Source organism: Pseudorasbora parva, chromosome 21 (assembly GCF_024679245.1).
Source record: "Pseudorasbora parva isolate DD20220531a chromosome 21, ASM2467924v1, whole genome shotgun sequence".
Lineage (NCBI taxonomy): Eukaryota > Metazoa > Chordata > Actinopteri > Cypriniformes > Gobionidae > Pseudorasbora > Pseudorasbora parva.
In genome coordinates this window covers 17,395,879-17,416,132 of record NC_090192.1, presented here as the reverse complement: position 1 = coordinate 17,416,132, position 20,254 = coordinate 17,395,879, and the positions used below count along the sequence as shown (strand labels likewise).

At 43.2% G+C, this 20,254-nt stretch overlaps 1 protein-coding gene and 1 long non-coding RNA gene across 4 annotated transcripts in view; one reads left to right on the top strand and one right to left on the bottom strand.

Moving 5' to 3' along the window:
• arhgap23b (Rho GTPase activating protein 23b) overlaps positions 1–5,843 on the bottom strand; it is a 266,684-nt gene extending 260,841 nt beyond the window's left edge. Inside the window, 1 exon segment of the mRNA XM_067429696.1 lies at positions 5,484–5,843. Coding sequence (XP_067285797.1) covers positions 5,484–5,510 — 27 coding nt within the window. The 5' untranslated portion in view covers positions 5,511–5,843.
• A 1,755-nt stretch (positions 5,844–7,598) lies between these two features.
• On the top strand, positions 7,599–13,926 carry LOC137055790 (uncharacterized). 3 transcript variants are annotated; one of them, XR_010900075.1, is made up of 4 exons: positions 7,599–10,423; positions 10,578–10,686; positions 10,915–12,798; positions 13,102–13,926. It is a non-coding gene; the product is annotated as an uncharacterized lncRNA (long non-coding RNA). The 3 variants fall into 3 exon arrangements; XR_010900073.1 differs by having other exon boundaries at positions 10,915–13,926; XR_010900074.1 differs by having other exon boundaries at positions 10,578–10,702; positions 10,915–13,926.
• The last annotated feature ends 6,328 nt before the right edge of the window (positions 13,927–20,254 follow it).

The window sequence follows — 20,254 nt, the reverse complement described above, 5'->3', positions numbered from 1 at the left end:
AGTCAGAAGAATATACCACCAGGTCATCAAGATAAGCGTTACAATTTGGTACCCCGGACAACACAATATTAACCAAACGCTGAAATGTTGCCGGGGCGTTTCGTAATCCGAACGCCATGACTTTATATTGGCAGAAGGTGTCAGGCGTTACAAACGCGGATATCTCTGCTGCACGAGGTGTAAGGGGAACCTGCCAATAACCCTTAAGGAGGTCTAATTTGGTCACAAATTTTGCGGCACCCAGATTGTCTATACAATCTTCCATCCTCGGCAGAGGATAACAGTCCGGAACAATAACAGCGTTGACTTTTCTATAATCTGTACAAAATCGAAATGTACCATCGGGCTTAGGCACCAGAAGACACGGAGAACTCCATGGACTGAAGCTAGGTTCAGCTAGATCATGTTTCTGCAAATACTCAACCTCTGACTTCATCACTGACCGTTTCATACTGTTTACTCTATACGCATGTTGTCTTATTGGACTCGCACGTAATCTGAATGTTATGTTCCAACACGTTAGTTTGAGACGGAGTGTCTCCGAACAACATGGGAAAATCGTTAATCACGTTCATAATATCCTGCTTCTGAACTTTGGATAGATTATTCAAAAAATCTGGCAAACTCTACAGTATCTCTGAATTAGAGAGTCTCACACACACCTGCGAACCACGAAGAGACACACCATCATCGTCATCCCGGCATCCACCATCAGATGGCGACTCCTCCTCGTAAAACTCCTGTGTGTGACTCCTCCTCGTAAAAGCCATGGGCACAGAAACAACAGCCGTAGATACGGCAACAGAACAAACCTTCGCCCCAACCTCTTCAGTTCTCTTGCGTGACTCCCTGGAACAATACATTTTCAACATATTTATATGACATGTCCGAAATTTCCGTTTTCGATCGGGAGTATGTACAACGTAATCTGTTTCACTCAGTCTTTCAGATATAACAAATGGCCCCACAAAGCGTGCAGACAGCGCAGAACCAGGAATGGGCAGAAGAGCCAAAACTTATCTCCTGCCTATCTCCTGGCTTAAATACCCGATGGACAGATTTAATATCGAAATGTTTTTTCATGGTCTTCTGAGCTTCTACAAGAGACTCTTTCGCGAACGTACAGGCACTATGTAAGCGCTCTCTGAAACGGCTAACATAATCCAGTATATTTTCTTTAGGCACTGCATCACTCAACATTCCCTCTTTTAAAATTTTGAGGGGACCACGCACGGTATGCCCAAACACCAGGTCTGCGGGACTGAAACAAAGAGACTCTTGAACAGTTTCTCGAATGCCAAATAAGACTAACGGGACCCCTTCATCCCAGTCTTTCCCGGAACTTAAACAGTACTTACGCAGCATCGACTTTAGCGTCTGGTGAAAGCACTCAATTGCGCCTTGGCTTTCGGGATGATATGCGCTAGACACCCGGTGCGAGATCTCCAACGTTCGTAACACCTGTCTGAACAGTTTGGAAAGAAAATTCGTTCCCTGATCCGTCTGTACAATTTTTGGTACCCCAAATGTAGAAAAGAATTTAATCAATGACTTCACAATAACTGCAGATGTAATTTTTCTTAAGGGAATTGCTTCTGGAAAACGGGTCGCAGAGCACATAATTGTTAATAAAAACTGATTCCCGGACCTTGTCTTAGGTAACGGGCCCACGCATTCCAAAATGACATGCTCAAAGGGCTCACCAATCACCGGAATCAGAATCAATGGAGCGGGAGGGATCTTTTGATTCGGTTTCCCCGTTACTTGACATACATGGCAAATACGACAATACTGACACATGTCTTTTTTCAGACCAGACCAAAAGAAGTGTCTTAAAATACGGTTGTACGTCTTCGTAATACCTAAGTGGCCTGACATAACATGATCATGAGCCAGACGTAGTACCTGCTGTCTACTCCATTCAATTTCCACACCTGCAACAGGTCTCCACTTACGTAACAGTAATCCACTGTCTATCACATACTCAGCTTTACGGTCTTTCTTAGGCGTCGGCCGTTCAACAGCAGACCAACACTTGACCAAAGAAAAATCATCTCGTTGATCTGCGATCATCCGCTCACGCGTAATGGGCATTTTCAACAACTCTGAATCAGTTACCACGTCAAGTGTTTTATCATTCGTCATAACGTTAGCGCAGGGTCGGTCTGTTGAAGAAAACTCTTCAGAAAATAGTGGCAACAGGAATGAATCATTCAACGTAATGTCATGCCCTACTCAGCGCTTTTGCGCGCGCGTCACAACATTTGCAGATACCTGGATCCTGTCCGGATACCTGTCCGCCATATCATCAGCATTAACAAAACAGTCTGGCTTGTCAATCACCTCTACAACTGGTGTTACTTTTCCTCCAGCCAGATCATTGCCGAGGATAAATGCAACCCCTTTCACAGGAAGTGAGGAACGTACCCCCACCCTAGCAAACCCTGTAAATAACTCACACTGCACATGTACACGGTGTAACGGGACCTGTATAATGTCCATACCTATCCCCTGAATGAGTACACTTGAACCACACAACGTCATCTCCGATAACGGAAGAACATCAGCAACGATAAAAGATTGAATTGCACCTGTGTCTCGCAACATCTGGATTTCCCTTTGCTCACAAGGTTTACCACTTACAGACAGTAAACCTTTCATTACAAATGGCTTAAATCCCCTATCCAACTGAGCATTATCAGAGTGTACGGGCACCGTTCTTACAAAACCGACGGCCTTCGGTTGCGCCGGTTGATGTTTTCGCTTTAACACCAAACAGTCACCAATTACGTGTCCTATTTTATGACAGTAAAAACACTCCCTCGTCTCTTTAGTCTGGGGAATGCTAACTTTAACCCGAGAATTCGCATTCTGTGGCAAAAGTGATACCATCGGCTTATCCGACCGAGCCGGAACAAATGCGCTCTTATGGGTTAATACATATTCCTCCGTCAAACCGCGGCTTGAGACACAGACGTGACTTTTTGTTCGTTTAAGTAAGTGACCACATGTTCACATAAACAACTTTTAAAATCCTCTAAAAGCATCAAATCCCTTGCACCTTACTTGCCGCTGGCCACTTGTCAAAAAGAGCCCCCTTCTCGCGGGCAAACTCTCCAAACGTTTGCGATGAGGTTTTTCTCTGGTTTCTAAATCGCTGTCGATATGCTTCGGGTACCAACTCGTACGCACGAAATATCGCATTCTTTACAGTATCGTATTGCAAGCTATCCTCCACTGGAAGTGCTGCACTAACCTCTTGAGCCTTCCTGGTCAATCTACACTGTAACAACAGAGTCCATACCTCTTTCGGCCAATGAAGTGCAGTAGCTAACCGTTCAAACGCGGCAAAATAAGTATCCACCTCGGATTCTCTGAAGTGAGGAACCAAAGAAATATATTTACTAATATCAAAAGCGGCTGTTGAAACATCACCTGCAACACTCAAGGCAACCACAGGAGCTTGCACAGCTGGCCTAGAGACAACTTTCCTTGACTCCAGCTCAAGCTGTCGCAATTTTACCTGTTTATCCGCCTCAATCTCTAAACTCCGGACCTTGAGGCGCAACTCCATCTCGGCCTTACGTGTCTCGGTCCGCTCCTGCGCATCCATGTGCATACGGGCGATTCGGACCTTAAGCCTCACGTCACCACCAGACTCACTGGACAGAGGAGAAAAAGGATAAAAGGGCGGATAAGGGTGGATAGGCAGCCTTGGCATCGGACCCCACCTCCACCTCGGCAGCCTCGCCCAGCACCTTCTCCTTAACGGGACTCTCGGGACACGCCTCAACCGCAGATAAGCCGGCCCTCTCACCATCCGCATCTGGCAAATGAAGCACCTGAAGTTCAATCAGCCTTTGCAAAATCTCATCTTTAATAGTTTTTTTCAAGGACTGCCTCACCACAGAGATCCCGTAATGTTCAGCAATTTTTAACAAATCATCCTTCCTACCCCTGCCAAACTGCTCTAGCGTGGGATTATCAATAAACGCCTGTAACTCAAAGGTACTCATACTTTCGTTCTCACCACTACCGCTAACACGGACCTACTATACCCAACACGTCCCTCCGGTTATCGTACCATCCAACATACAGACACATGCACAGCTGATATTAATATCCGGGAAGGAAATTTTTTTTATTAATTTCCTTATGAATCCCGGACAAGCCCCCAAATATGTTACGTCCCTCTGTAGTTATTGTCTAGAATTAAACGGGAATGCAACATATTACCAGCTGTGCAAGCATCTATTGGAGGAAGGACAACAAACGGAGAGGACAAACAACTACCCTTTGAAAAAAGGTTTATTGCTCAGTGCAAAATAAATTTGTAGGGAGGGTGGGGGGGGGGGGGGCGTCCCTCCCGGACGACTGCCCGCACCCACATAATAAACCATAAACAAAACACAACTAAAAATCCAGGCCTGGTCCTCTCTAGTACACTGTCGTCGCCTCTCCTTTTATGCTCCCATCACTCCTCCGTGAGACGAGACCGGTTTAACGCACAGCTGGCGCTCATTAGCTCTCACCACCGGCCCGCTCTCACGGTCCCTTGCCTCGCTGCTTGCCACAGCCACCTACTGTTAACAATAACTGTTAACAATAACATGTTTGACACAGCACTCCCCCAACATGCATCAAGGTTTTTTTTTTTTTTTTTTTTTTTTTTTTTTACTTACAGGTTTACTTGGATATAAAATGTTTGAAATTACAAGTTGTGGTACAAAAACTGCCATCAAGAAATGTGAAATTTCACTGGTATGTAAAATACTAGTGTCATAACCTTATTTATTAAAATTTTCCATGGGTAAAAAACATAAAAAAAAAAAATAAAATAAAAAATTAATTGTTGTACTTTCAATTATGCTGTAATTTTAAATGGTTATAATTCCTAATTTCATGTAGCGGCATTAGTATTTGTTGATACTGGCCATCAAGCATTGCACTTACTAATAATAAGAATATATTTAAAATATTACAAATAATTGTAGAAAATAATACAGAAAATAAATTGTTCTTTATGACTGCAATTTGCTAGTTTTTGAAAATCCTTATCCACTAATAATGAACAAATGGAAAAGTCATGGAAATTCATTAGTCAAATGGTTTTGACTACTACACATACACTTAAATGCACAGCAGTACAAATCTAGAATATCTGTGACTATGTTCAGTACTCCTGAACCAATTTTACAATAAATGCATATATAGACAATCTGGTAGTCAAACAACCATGAAAGCACAATAGTGACTTCTGCACAGTTGTCAAAAGCACAGATTCAACATGTATTTTCTTCCTTCCGCTCACACTGCAGCTCTTTTGGGCTTCAGGAGGGTTTGCCAGCATGGCACAAGTGGACTATAAATATTAATTATTCACACTTCTAGTATGCTTATAATGTTGTGATATTTGTTTGAAGCAGATAGTTTTCATGCATCACTCACAGAGAATAAAAAGAGTTGTGGGATGTGTAACCTACCCTCAGCCATCTCCTCACCTGGGCCATGTCTTCAGTGAAGGCTCCCCAGACTCCTAGTTCTTGACATGGTACTGCTCATCAGTCATTCTTTTTAGACATCTTGAACACACACTCCAGGGCATGAGACACAATCTGCAATGCCTCACTAGAAAATCTCCCCTCCACCTCACCTCTTTCTCCTCCTCCCTGCTGTTACTTATTCACTTTGTCAAAACGAGAGGTGCGCAATCCTCCCCTGTCCTTCTGGGCTCATTGAGATACCATAAATAAATGTCCATTCGTTTGCACACTCCTCCATTTACACTTGCATTCACTGTGTGTAAGCTGGGCTCATCTCTTTGCCTGCCTCTACCTCCTCTGTGTCCCCTCCTTCCCACTTTCCCCTTAACCACCCCTCCCCCTGCCATCCTCCTATCCTCTGCCTCTACAAACACACACACACACACACACACACACACACACACACACACACACACACACACACACACACACACACACACACACACACACACACAGAGAGAATTACAGGCTGTGAACAGGGGATCAGAAGGATAGAAATGAGAACAGTCATGTGACTTCAGATAGTAATGTGTGCTGTTTCCTCCAGCAGCTGTCACACCCATTCCTTCATGGAGAGATTTGTAACCATTGACAACCAACGGTTTGTTTCTGCTAGTGTTATCCAGCCATATGCCTCCTGTCGTCATCTTATTGGGCTGCCACCAGCCAATCCTGTCCTTTGACTGTCTAATGACCATGGGAATTGTAGTGTTTTAGGTTTTAATTATTCGTCTACACATTTGTATTATTTATTTTTTAACCATGTATCCATTAACTACAAACTGGCATGCATCCACACATACATATGGAGCAGGCACAGGCTCTCAAGACATCTTCTAGCATTTCCCTCAAACTGTATTGTGGGAAAATCCCAACCCTCAAGAACAGGAAGCTTGCTCCTGGTGGAGTGTTTCCCACACCTCAGATTCCTGTAGCTTTTTCTGAATTGCAATAGTGTTTCCCCCTTTTCTTTGGACAATGCAATACCCTGTTAAAAAAACAATAGCTATAACCTCCCTCATACCTGAATAGGAACATTATCTCTTTATCAATCATTGTAACATCTTAAACCAAACTTTTGTAAATGAGACCATTTTAAAGAAGTAATAACATCAGCTTCTCATATTAGTTAAGTCAAGTCATCTTTATTTATATAGTGCTTTTTACAATACAGATCGTTTCAAAGCAGCTTTACAGTGATAACAGAAAAATAATGCAACAGTTAGTTTTGGAAGTACAGCAGATGTAGAAGAAAAAATGTCACAGTCCAGCTTAAATTCAGTGATGGTTAATTTATGTTGTAAACAAGTTATTGTTGTATCTATACTGTATGTGATGTTACCGTCTGGCTCAGTTCAGTTCTCATACAATCAGGGCCGTTTCTACCCATTTTGGCGTAGTAGGCAAAATCCTTATTGGTGCCCCCAGTCACATTTTAAAAAGCAACATTGGTATTACTGGTATTAATTAATAAATTAATAAATAAAATTTTAGAATAGATACATTCCAAACTATATTTTTATACAATTGTTAATAAGGATTAAAATGAATACCAGTAATTCCATTGTGTAGCCAGATCCCATAGGCAGTAAGTACAGAAAGAGTAGAATAACTGGTAACACTTTATTTTAAGGGTCCAGAATAATGCACTAGTTAAGCATTAATTAATGATTAACTTGTTGACAATTAAGCATTAGTTAAGCACAAACACACACGTAATTAATGATTAATTTAACATTAATTATGCATTAGTTAAACTAGTAATTAATTATTTGCTTGATAACAATTATGCACTAGTTAAGCATGGACACAATAGTAATTAATGATTAACTTAACATAATAGAAAGGGCATATTAACCATTATTTACAACTTAATAAGCCATATATTATTTTTGTGTAGTGACTGAGCGTAGCGTTAGTTCTGGCAGGCTAGGTAGTCAAGACGCTGCTAACGCTGTTTGGTCTCATCAGCTGTTTCTGCTCAGCTGAGATGCATCAGCTGATTTGCATCAGTGCATCAGCTGTTCAAACTCCCCTTGCAGCTAATGGGTATGATATAACAGCGTGCATCTTCAAACAGATTCAGTTCGCTCCTAAACTGCTGTTGCTAGCTCTTTGCTGCTGCTTCTCCTGCACATTGCTTTGCATTCAGGATAAGTATCATGTGTTTTTTCCATGCTATAATCACTTTATTTGTGTGGTTGCCGTATCTATTCATCATGAAGGTACTACTCTAAAAGGAAATCATTCGATTTGCCTTCTTATTCGCATATCAAACGGAGCTACGGAGCTATTTCTTTGTTTGCTCTTTAAGAGTCCTGTGTTGACTAATTCGCGTTACGTGAGCGTTATCATGATTTTGCAAACAAATGTTCTCCATCACGAACGTGAGGTGAGCTGCATTTTCAGCATAATCATATTAGGGCATTTACATGTCATAGGAACCGCAGTGATAAAACGTAGCCAGACTCACCCACTGCTAAACGCAACATTTTTGCTTTAATACGAATGGTCAACCATTTTCTTTTTAGCATGGATGGCTTTTCCGGCTCAATACAGCTGGAATACAGATACATTATATCGCTCAAACAGCTCAAAGCAATTCTACAATGCTAGCATTTTTTCCTTACAGAGTTCTAGCCATTTCAGCCACTTCCATCACGGTAAAGTCTAATCATTGTTCTCTAATTAAGGTAATTAGAGGCCAGATGCTGGCTTGAATGGTTTCTAGCCAGTGAAGCAAACTCACGTATCAGACTTTCAAAGGGGGTTTATTATCTCCGTAAATCCCTCGCACACATGGGGCAGTTAAACACTCCACTGACAACTGCGTTACTAAACAGAAAAACAAACGGCAAAGACTAACAGAAATTTAGAACGCATCCGCGACGTTCACAGCTTGTGCTTCATCTACAACGGACTACCCTCCCATCAGTGAGTGAGAAGAGAGTATGTTTCGCCTTAAAGGAGCAGTACCTAATTTAACGAGGTAAAGTATCCGCTGAGGCTGCTTTAGGGACTTTCTGCAAATGCACAGTAACTCACCAAAAGGCTTTTTACGTTCCAAAGTTTGTAGTACATTCCTACTGGCCAGACTTACTACAGGTGAAATTGACTGAAGTAAAGCTGGCTTGACATGGTCATTCGATATCTATGGATCTATGGACCGTCTCTGAAGTTACATACAGCTTTGGTATATTCCTGCACAATTCTAATCAAATGCAATTAGGCTACTATAACTAGGAACTGAAATAATTGCATGCAAAACCGAATCATCGAATCAAGTGGGATTTTAGCGAGCAGAATTCGCCCCACACGATTCACCTAATTTTCTAAGCATTAGGCCATTGGCAACGTAATGACAACGCATCCGCGTCTAGTCATGGTCATTTCAGTTAAATTATAGGCTTATTATCTGTTTTTAAGCTTTAGGTAAGTCACCCGTTTTAAACAGCCTGTCCTCCTCCGAAACACGACCACATAGGTCGTTTGTGCATGCAGCGTATTACGACCTATAGTCACGTTTTAAAGTGACGCGCCCTCTAGCTGTCTGATTAATAATGACAGTCTCGTTGTCGGGTGTGTCGTCATCAAATGAACTTTGACCGTCGTTGTCAATAAAAAATGAGATGAGAGGAAGGAGTCACCCTGAGCTTTGTAATCCAGGTGGGTTTAATTTTGTTCTTTTTAAATTATCATTCTGATTGTCTGCAATTCATGTGTAAGTGCAGTATGATGTTTACAAATCAGTTGCAAATGCCACCGAACGAACGCGATTTTACCATAGTAACGTTAACTGTTGCTCAATCCTGTTAGTAAAAGCCAGGTGACCACAAAGCTTACCATGTTTTTACCACAGCAACTGTGGTTTCACTGTGTACTATTTGAAAAGCATAACACAACACTTACATTTGTTTTACCTCAGTATCCATAGTTACTGTAGTATTAGTAGTTAAAGCATGGTACCATACCATGATTTTAACACAGTAACTGTTTTTACTGTGTACTATTTGTATTTAAGCACTATGACTACACTTACCATGGTTTCACTACAGTAACTGTAGTTTTACTGTGGTACGTGTAGCTAAAGCACAGTAACCATGGCACTTACCATGGTTTTACCTCAGTAGTCATAGTTTTACTGTGGTGTTTGTAGATAAAACAGTAACCAAAACATATACCATCGTTTTTACCACAATAACCAGAGTTTTACTGGGGTATTTGTCATTAAAGCACTGTAACCACAACACTTACCATGCTTTTAAAGCAGTAACCATAGTTTTTTTCTGTGGTATGTAGTAAAAAAGCATAGTAACACAAAACCTTACCATAGTTTCACAACAATGACTACAACACTTGCCATGCCTTTAATGCTTTTTTGTTATTCAATATTTATGTTATTTTAATTTAATATTTTTCTGTCTTGCAGTTTCTTCAGATCACCTGTTCCTCCATCTCCATCTCCCACAGCAACCTTAAATCCAACAGTTATTTTAAGAAGCCATCTCTTGCAAAAGCTCTCTATCTATCTATCTATCTATCTATCTATCTATCTATCTATCTATCTATCTATCTATCTATCTATCTATCTATCTATCTATCTATCTATCTATCTATCTATCTATCTATCTATCTATCTATCTATCTATCTATCTATCTATCTATCTATCTATCTATCTATACGTCTGTCTGTCTCTGTATTTTGTAATTCATCTACACATATCTTGGCATATTTTTAAAACTCAAAATCTAATTTTGACCAGTTATGTCAGAAAGCTGCTAGTATTAACAGGGAACTTGAACTGAAAGCTCCCTATGCTGATCTTGAAGAAGCTGCAATGGAGGCTGAACAAGTCCTTTAAAGGTTCAGCCCTTCACAGGTAATGGTGAACACATTTAGCTTTAACAGATTTGTTTTTAAGGAATGTATCTTTATTATGTTATGTGTTATTAACTTTCCTTAAAGTCCTTCCTCTTATATATATTGGTCACAGATCATTTTTAACACTGCCTCAACATTTCTCTTTGTTTCAGCTGAAAAGGAAGTGATGTCAAGGGCTTGTTTAACCTGTCTTGTTCGTGGAGTGGGATGAATTTGGCGGTTTATGGAGAAGACTGAAGAAAAGTAGAAAAAGCCGCAACGGTAAATATTTCCAGTGGTATGTCTGTGTTTGTCATAACCCTTGATTGAACATCACTGCATTTACATTTTGCACAGCATTGGAGGTTTCTTAAACTTAACATATCACACTGCTCCATACTGATGAACCTAATAAAGCAGGGTTAGTCAAACTCGGTCCTGGAGGGCCACTGTCCTGCAGAGTTTAGCTCCAAACCTAATCAAACACACCTTCCTGTGATTTTTTTCCAGTGATCCTGAATAGAGGGAATGCACGTGGCGTCATCGTCAGCTGGAGCGACTGTGATTACGCCCCGCTGAGTGGCAGTAAGACTGAGAGGCAGCATTGGTTTACAGCGCGAATGCAGCGAAAACTCACAAAACCATGCCCGGTGCCGGAAGGGGGGGTAGGGGGAAGGCTTGTCCACGGACCGCATAGACATCGCTGTTCTGAGCTTGAGACGGACTTGATAATAGCGTGTAATTTTCTCACTCAAACCACTGCCACCTGCTGCTGCTTCTGCTTTTAGAGTGAAACGCTGCACATAACTGTTTGTCTAGGATATGTAATCCTCTGTAATAATTCGTAATAATTGCATATTATCAGTGAAAAGGAGCTAGCAAAAGATCCAGTGTGTATCTGAATTTGCACTCGTCAAATGATTACATTTCCAACGTGTTTTCGCCTCGGTGACTTCTACAACAGAAACCAATCACAGGTGTTCAATTTGTAATCACTCACCGCTCGAGCGTTTGTCCAGGCGCTGAGTTCAGTTGAACACGTGCAGAAATCCTCTGTAAGTGCAGAAATTGTGAAAATAAGAGCTTCATTGTCACTGAAACGTCACTGCGGAACTTTGTGAGATTGCGTTTATTGAATGAGTGACAGCTTTTAGTGAATATAAAGTATATTACCACCACTACACGCTTCAAAACACTGACCCATCCACATATACATGCGGGATTCACTTGAAAAATGTGATGAATGGCAGTTATAAACATTCTTGTCGAAATGAGGCTCCTAAAAATGTCAGGAAAACACGATTCCTGGCTGCTTATCATTATCCATGGATCACTGAATCTTTGTAAGTTGTAAGGATCGTTTGCTCTACTCGTGTTTTCCTCCATTAACTGCAGTAACGCAGCAGCTCTTCTGCCACTCAACCCCGGCTGAGGGGGCGTGTTACGGCGGGAAAGTGACGTTGATGCATTCCCTCTATACCTTGATTAGCTTGCTCAGGTGTGTTTGATCAGGGCTGGAGCTAAACTCTGCAGGACAGTGGCCCTCCAGGACAGAGTTTGAGGAACCCTGTAAAACATGTCATGTCGACGTAGTAGTAGTTCAAACAGATTGTTTATATATGTAAACACGCACTACACCTTACGTCTTTTGCAATGTCTCGTGCATGACATAACATTATAAAAAGTCGGGGCTCAAGTTAAAATCAGTTCAACTTCTCATCTCAAGACCTTGCAGGTTTTTTTCCCCATTCCACTGCCCGCGACTCGCGTTTTTCAAAGCAAACACGCTTTCTGTGTGAAAAAAGCCATGATTCATTGTCTTGCTGTCACCAGAACAAGCTCAATTTAAGATTGAACATTGGTCTGGGGAGTCTGCTCAGTATTTTCTACTGCACAAGAGACATGATCAATGGGCATAATTCAAATGACTTTGTTTGCAATTGATAGTCCATCAAACAATCAGACCACAAGAGGCGTGAGCAATAAGCATCGACCTATCGCTTCTCTATCGTGTTAAATCCGGCAATAGCGCACCAGGTGGATAAGCCAGTCTGTGATTGGTTTCCGCAAAAGTGTGTAACAGAAGCAGTAGAAATGAATGTGCAGGTTTTCAGACTGAGCTGCAGGGTGAAATCAAATCCCTGGCAGATCGGGCTGGGTTTATCCAGTCTACATACTTCATACAACCGCAATAGGGATATTAGACAATGTTGTCTGCAATTTTATGTGACAAAGCTTTATAAAGTCAGGATTCTGATTTATTGTCAATGTTTTTATTGTTTCTCATTTATTTTAATAAAATTCTTTTATCCTGTCTTGCAGGTTTTCTCATGGATTGTTCATTCTCTATCAGCTCTCGGCATTATCAAACCCATTGATAATGCTTTGCTAACAGTAATCACTCACTCTCACTCGCTCACACTCTCTCACGCACTCACTCATACAGTCACTCACTCACTCGCTCACACACACACTCACTCACTCACACGCTCGCTCGCTTGCACACTCGCTCGCTCGCTCACTCACTCACTCACTCACTCACTCACTCACACAAACACACACACACACTCACACACAAACACTTTCTGCCAACTTCTGCTTATAGCATCTCTACTTCTATTAATTTCTCCTCTACAGTGAACAGTCCCAAATTATAAGCAACTTTTTGTGTTTTTTGTTTTTTTCTTTACTTTATAGTGGCACAATCTGGAGAAGTACCTGGGTGACAAAGGATGCTGTGCTGGGCACTTATGTTTGTCTTTAAACAGTTTGACATATCAATAAACATTGTGAAATGACTACAAAATGTGTGCATTCATTGTTTTGTTTTTTACTTTTAACTTTTTTTTTTATTCTTATAGTTAAACTAGTAGAGCTAAGAATGGCAAAAGGTTTTCAGGAAACAGTGATTAAATTTATACTGTAAATACACTGTAAATATTACATAAGCACTTTATTTAAATATTAGCTGCCCTTATCTTTGGTCTTATCTTTAGAGTAGTAGTTTTTTGTAAAACAAAGGACTTTTTAATGTTTATTTGTCATACAGTATACAACTGCAGAATGTTTGAACTTAAAAGTTGTGCATTAATTAATAGTTGGGTAATGTATACAATGGAAACCATTAGGCCCTTGCTTGGGGTGAAAAAAATCACTATAATCAACAAATCTATTGCTGCATCAGGTCAACCCCCCAAATGCAATCTGTCATTTTAGTTGTATTATATTTAATGGGGACAAATACATGTTTAACTGATAATCTGTTTATTCATCACAAGTCCCTGAAAGAACGTGTCATAAAATACCATATATGGGCAAGGAAGTGTGACGCATCTCCTCAACTGAGTTGTCATTGGCTTTGACTTTTTCCGGCACCGACAGGACTGGTTGTGGTTGGACAATCTTTTAACCCGTATTAAAAAAAGGTTAATGTTGCAAAGTACGTTTTGTTGTTATTATTATGTCAGTAATGCATTCAGTTAACAATGCGGTGTTGCTATGTTGTGAGAAATTACCTCTTTACCAAGATCCTAACCCTAAGGGTAACTTCACTGAACTACAAACTAAGACGATGGCGTTCCATCGATATAGTGACAGAGGCTTATGGGTAATGCAGTTTAAAACGTGTAAGAAAGGAATTGGAAACATTACTATCTTTAATGAGCAAAGGGATATCTAATCATGTTCATTGTGTAAACCTCTATGATATTTTTGAGAGGCAGGCTGAATTTAGTATTTTACTTGAGCATTTAAAAAAAAAAAAACTTTATATCACCTTTTGATAGATAGATAGATAGATGGATAGATGGATGGATGGATGGATGGATGGATGGATGGATGGATGGATGGATGGATAGATAGATAGATAGATAGATAGATAGATAGATAGATAGATAGATAGATAGATAGATAGATAGATAGATAGATTTGAAAACGATGACCAACATTATTTAGTTGTCATACAAATTTTCTTTTTGAATCTATCACCAGACTTTGATGCTCTTCTAGGGGACTATACTTGGCCCCTGGGGATGGCAGGGCAATAAAACACACACAGATGTATACTTATCATGGACAAGTGTGTAGTCACATTTATATTGTCTTTTAAACGACTTTTAATCTTTCATTCAGTCATAGTTAACAACAGAACGAGAATATACCCCCAAAGCTATCAAATGCTCATATAGAACATGCTTCTCAATTTATTTAGTTAGAACAAGAATACAGTGTTATCAATAAACAAAGACATCTATTTAAACAACCAATACACCTTGTGACACTTCATTGTACTATGTGCATGTTCATCTTGCTTGCATAGCACAGGGTCCATGTTGATCTTTCTCTGGTACGTCACCCTCAGTATGTCTGAAGTGTCTGTAACAATAGAGCCGATACAATCTCTTCTAATGCATCTTTCAACCTTCCCTTCACTGTAATTTGTCATATTTACTGTATTCGATTCAGCATCTAGGCAGCATCTATATGCAGTGGTTACATTCTAACAAATTATTGTCCTAAATGTCATTAATATGACTAAATGTTCATGTCTCAATTAAAACAATCATGGTCATTTTATGTATAATTTATTTTAAATTGTGTATTTAATAAACACCATCCTTAATACAGAATATCAACCATACCTTATCCAAAACTTTACTGGACAATACAGCTAACGTTACATATAAAGGCATGTCATGTAAGAGAAATAAAAATGGGTTATGTTAAAACCATATGATGTTTATTAGTTCACAAATGAAGCTGCCACACAAATTCATGCATTGTGAAATCACATCCAGTTTCCTTTTCATTATCAGAGCTATACTGGTTCCCTTTCGAGAGAGGTTCCTCGTATTACGTATGGGAAAAACTCCTTTTCTCGAGAATGTGAAGCAAAACTTTTAATAAAGGTATCTATGTAAAGCGCAGTGAGCTGCACGGCCATAGCCCAGCGCGAGGAGCGCTCTGATTGGCCGGGCTGCGGCAACTGCAGGAACCTATGGTGAGGCGGCTGAGAGGAACGAACCAATGGGGGGCGTTCCAGAAGCCCGCCGAAAAAGGTGCTTATATTTGCATACAGGAGGCTATATAAGACCCTAATTCGCCATAGGTGTCAGATTTTATCTCCTTCAGCGATACCTTCGCTGGTCTCCGGAAGAAGCACCGCCGTTGAAAAGGCACCAGCGGAACCTGCAGCTGAGGACGACGGACTCCCTCTCCGCCTTCTCTGCCGTTCCAGCTACGCCATCCGGCGTTATATATCCTTTAAACTGTGTCTATGTTGAGTGTTATATGTGTTTGTGTGTGTGTTGCCGCTGCAACGCCACTTCTAGAGCTTACAGGCTTGTTCTACTCGAGGACTCTCTCGTTCCGCCGCGTCGTTAAGCGCCGCGGAAAGACAGAGCTCTTCTCACTCTCCCTCTGCTCTCGTCCCGTCGCGCTGAATAGCGCCGCGGAAAGAGAGAATGTTAGAGGACATGAGCACACTCAAGCCGAAGCTCTCTTCACTCTGCCGCCGCCGCGGCTCTTCTTCCGCCGCTGCCACAGAGTTGTTCCCACTCTTCTCTCATTCCGTCGCGCTACAGCCGCGGACAGAGAATACTAGAGTGAATAGGCGAACTCGAGCCGAAGCTCTCGTCACTATACCGTCGCGCTGAGGAGGCGCCGCGGACAGACGGAGTTTTTCCTCAGTCTCCCTCTTCTCTGGTTCAGTCGCGATATCGCCGCGGACAGAGAATACTAGAGTGAATAAACAAACTCGAGCCGAAGCTCTCGCCGTGCTAGAAGCGCCGCGGACAGAGTTTTACCTCACGCTTCCAATTCTCTCGTCCTGTCGCTCTATCGCCGCGGACAGAGAATAATAGAGTGAATAAACAAACTCGAGCCGAAGCTCTCGCCGTGCTAGAAGCGCCGCGGACAGAGTTTTACCTCACGCTTCCAATTCTCTCGTCCTGTCGCTCTATCGCCGCGGACAGAGAATACTAGAGTGAATAAACAAACTCGAGCCGAAGCTCTCGCCGTGCTAGAAGCGCCGCGGACAGAGTTTTACCTCACGCTTCCAATTCTCTCGTCCTGTCGCTCTATCGCCGCGGACAGAGAATAATAGAGTGAATAAACAAACTCGAGCCGAAGCTCTCGCTGTGCTAGAAGCGCCGCGGACAGAGTTTTACCTCACGCTTCCAATTCTCTCGTCCTGTCGCTCTATCGCCGCGGACAGAGAATACTAGAGTGAATAAACAAACTCGAGCCGAAGCTCTCGCCGTGCTAGAAGCGCCGCGGACAGAGTTTTACCTCACGCTTCCAATTCTCTCGTCCTGTCGCTCTATCGCCGCGGACAGAGAATAATAGAGTGAATAAACAAACTCGAGCCGAAGCTCTCGCCGTGCTAGAAGCGCCGCGGACAGAGTTTTACCTCACGCTTCCAATTCTCTCGTCCTGTCGCTCTATCGCCGCGGACAGAGAATACTAGAGTGAATTAACTAACTCGAGCCGAAGCTCTCGCCGTGCTAGAAGCGCCGCGGACAGAGTTTTTCCTCACGCTTCCAATTCTCGTTCTGTCGCGATATCGCCGCGGACAGAGAATACTAGAGTGAATAAACAAACTCGAGCCGAAGCTCTCGCCGTGCTAGAAGTGCCGCGGACAGAGTTTTTCCTCACGCTTCCAATTCTCGTTCAGTCGCGCTGTCGCCGCGGACAGAGAATACTAGAGTGAATAAACAAACTCGAGCCGAAGCTCTCGCCGTGCTCATTCTACCGCCGCCGTGCTGAAGCGCTGCGGACAGAGAATACTAGAGTAAGTTAGACGAGCGAGCTCGGGCTGTTGGGTATGTCAAGAACAATGTCGCTGCAGCGCGCGATGATAGCGCGCGCCCCTTCCACAGCGCGTTGCTGACTAGAGCGCGGCTTACGTCATAGCACGCGCTCACTGTCAGAGCATAAGGGTGTCGGAAAATGGCTGCCAAGCTAAGCCCTTTTTTCACTCTATCACTTCCAGTCCCCTTTATTCAGGCGGCTGGAAAGGTTTTTACACTGTAGACAAAGTGTCCACTACACAGTGTGCACCCCTACATAAGCACTGTTAATTCAGCCTCACAAAATCACAAATAAATCCCGCCGCGGCCGGATTACACCATATAAAGTCAACTAGCCTTATTGCAGTCAACTAGCCTGTGGTCAAACACGCTTGTCTGCATGCGCGCTTTCAGTCTAGACTAGAGCATAACGGCATTGTGGAATGGCTCACATACCACCCGCACTTCCTTACATTCTCCCAGTTCCCTTAAGTTAAGTGACTGGAGATGAAATATTGCAGTCAACTAGCCTGTGTTAAACACGCTCGTCTGCACACTAATGCTGTGTGCGTTTACCCCTGTGGATTTGCTCACTGGTTTGCACCGTGGGTATTCTACGTAGGTTGTGCGCCACTGCACATTGTTTACACTACACACAAAAGAGCTTTCTATGTAGGAAATGTGCCCACTTTACAGTCTGCACTCCTGCACCCAAGCACTTTTCACAAAGTTCACTCTCGCACACACAATATAAATGTGAGGCGTGCGCCCACTGCTAAGCCTGCACCGCCAAAACTAACACTATCCCCACAGTGTTACAAGCAGTGTTACAGCACAAGCAACCCGGCTAACAGGCCCCTATTACTAAGCGGCCAGCCCCCGAATCTAATTCAACCCCTGGCTTTACGAGCCCAGGCCTGGCAGGCCATTCCTGGTATATAATATTGGGTGTTGAACATATAAAACGAGGTTCTCGCTACAGTTTTGCTCGCAGACCCCGCGATTCAAGCCGTGGTCGAGCCCTCTGTAAGAAGCAGTGTCAGTCACGTGCTTCTCGCTGAGGCATTGAGACTGTTAAAGGAGAGAGCGGCGAAAACAGTACACCCGACGCTAGCGAGTCAGGTTTTTACTGTCGCTAATTCCTCTTGCCGAAAATGGGTGGCGGTCTCAGGCCCATTTTCCAGGCATCTGAACAAAGCACTTATGACACGCTCGTTTCAAGGTGCTGACGGTGAAACAAATCCTCGCGCACATTCGCCCCGGGGATTGGGTTTTCTCAATAGATCTGAAAAACGCATACGTCACGTTACGATAACCCCCCACCCCCACTACAGGCCATTCTTGAGATTCGCCTTCGAGGGGCAGGCTTATCAGTACAGTCATTGTCATAGACTCAAGACTTATGTCATAAGAACCACCACGTCTTGATAATGTACATAAAATCGCTAGGGCAGCCGAGATCAGACTCTGTTCACTGCATGGCTAAGCATCTCCTTTTATGGGCAGAGCACAATCTGAGCTCCCTAAGGGCGGCTTACGTGCCAGGTATTCTGAATCAGGGTCCGGACATGTTATCCAGAGGACCCATGTCCCCAGGGGGATGGTCCCTTTACCCGCAAACAATTCACCTCGCACAGCACACGCTGCCCAATATTTTTTCTGCAAACGCAGGGATGCCCTGGCCCATGTTGGCCCAGACTCCCTCTATATGTTCCCTCCGATCGCGATCCAGCTGCAGCCTGTGCTTTTTAATAGCCCCACTTTGGAAGAACCGCACATGGTTCTCCATACTGTTTCAGCTGTCAGACACAGCCCCATGCCTATTCTGCCAATGAAAGGGAAGGTCTGGCATCCCAATCCCGAGCTGTGGGCCCTCCACGTATGGCCCATCAACGGTATCCGGGAACCTCTCTGACAAGTTATGAACACTATTTCGGAAGCTAGAGCCCCTGCTATCTGGCAGCTCTGCTTTGAAGTGGTCAGTGGTTTTCTAACCAATGTGCTACGCGAAACATCGACGCACACTCATGCGAACTGGCGGAACCGCTCGCTTTCTCCAAGAGCTAATGGATGCGGGTCGTCCCCCCTCCATACTCGGGGTGTGTGTCTCCGCCATAGCAGCTAGCCACGCTCCTATCGCGGCACATTCACTAGGGAAAAGTGATCTTATTGTGTGTTTTCTTAAAGGGGCCAGGAGATTCAGCCCGCCTTGCCCCTACCTCGGTCCCTATTTGGGACCTCGCCATGGTTTTGGAGGCGGTGAAGGGTTCCCCCTCCTAACCACTTCAGAACACAAGCTTGAAGCACATATCACTCAAAACCGTTTTTCTGCTGGCTGTGGCCTCGGTTAACCGAGTGGGTGGCTTACCTGCACTCTCCGTGAGCCCTTCCTGTCTTGAGTTTGGGTCCAGCAACTTCAAGGTTGTGCTCAAACCGAGGTATGGTTTTATGCTGAAAGTGCTATCAACCCCTTCAGTATGCAGGTCTTTGCACTGCTTAACCCGCGTCTCAGAGAGAATAAGACGCAAACCTATTCTGCCCAGTCAGAGCATTGAGATTGTATCTAGAGCGCTCCGCCCCCTTCAGGCAGTCGGATCAGCTCTTCATTGCTTCGGTGGCCGCACTAAAGTTTGTGCTGTCATGAAACAGTCTCTCACACTGGATAGTGGATGCAGTCCCACTAGCATATAGGTCCAGGACCTAACCTGTCCTACAGGCATTTAAGCCCACTCCTCTAGAGGCATGGCCTCATCTTGGGCTTGGTCGTGTGACATTTCTTTGGAAGATATCTGTGCGGCGGCAGGCTGGGCCTCTCCGTCCACTTTTATCAGATTCTACAAGTTGGAGGTTCCAGCTCTACAAGCAGGGCTTCTCTCCATCTAGGCTCTATCTTGACCCTGGCAAACAGATTGCCTTACATTTTGGCCTGTACACATTAGTCCTTAAGCACTATTCATTCATCATAAGATCCGACTATGTCCGATCAGCTGTTCAAACGAACCGACTCTTCCGGTTCTTCATTCCCCTTATAAGCCGCCTCTGTCGGTGTCTCGGGGGTTTAT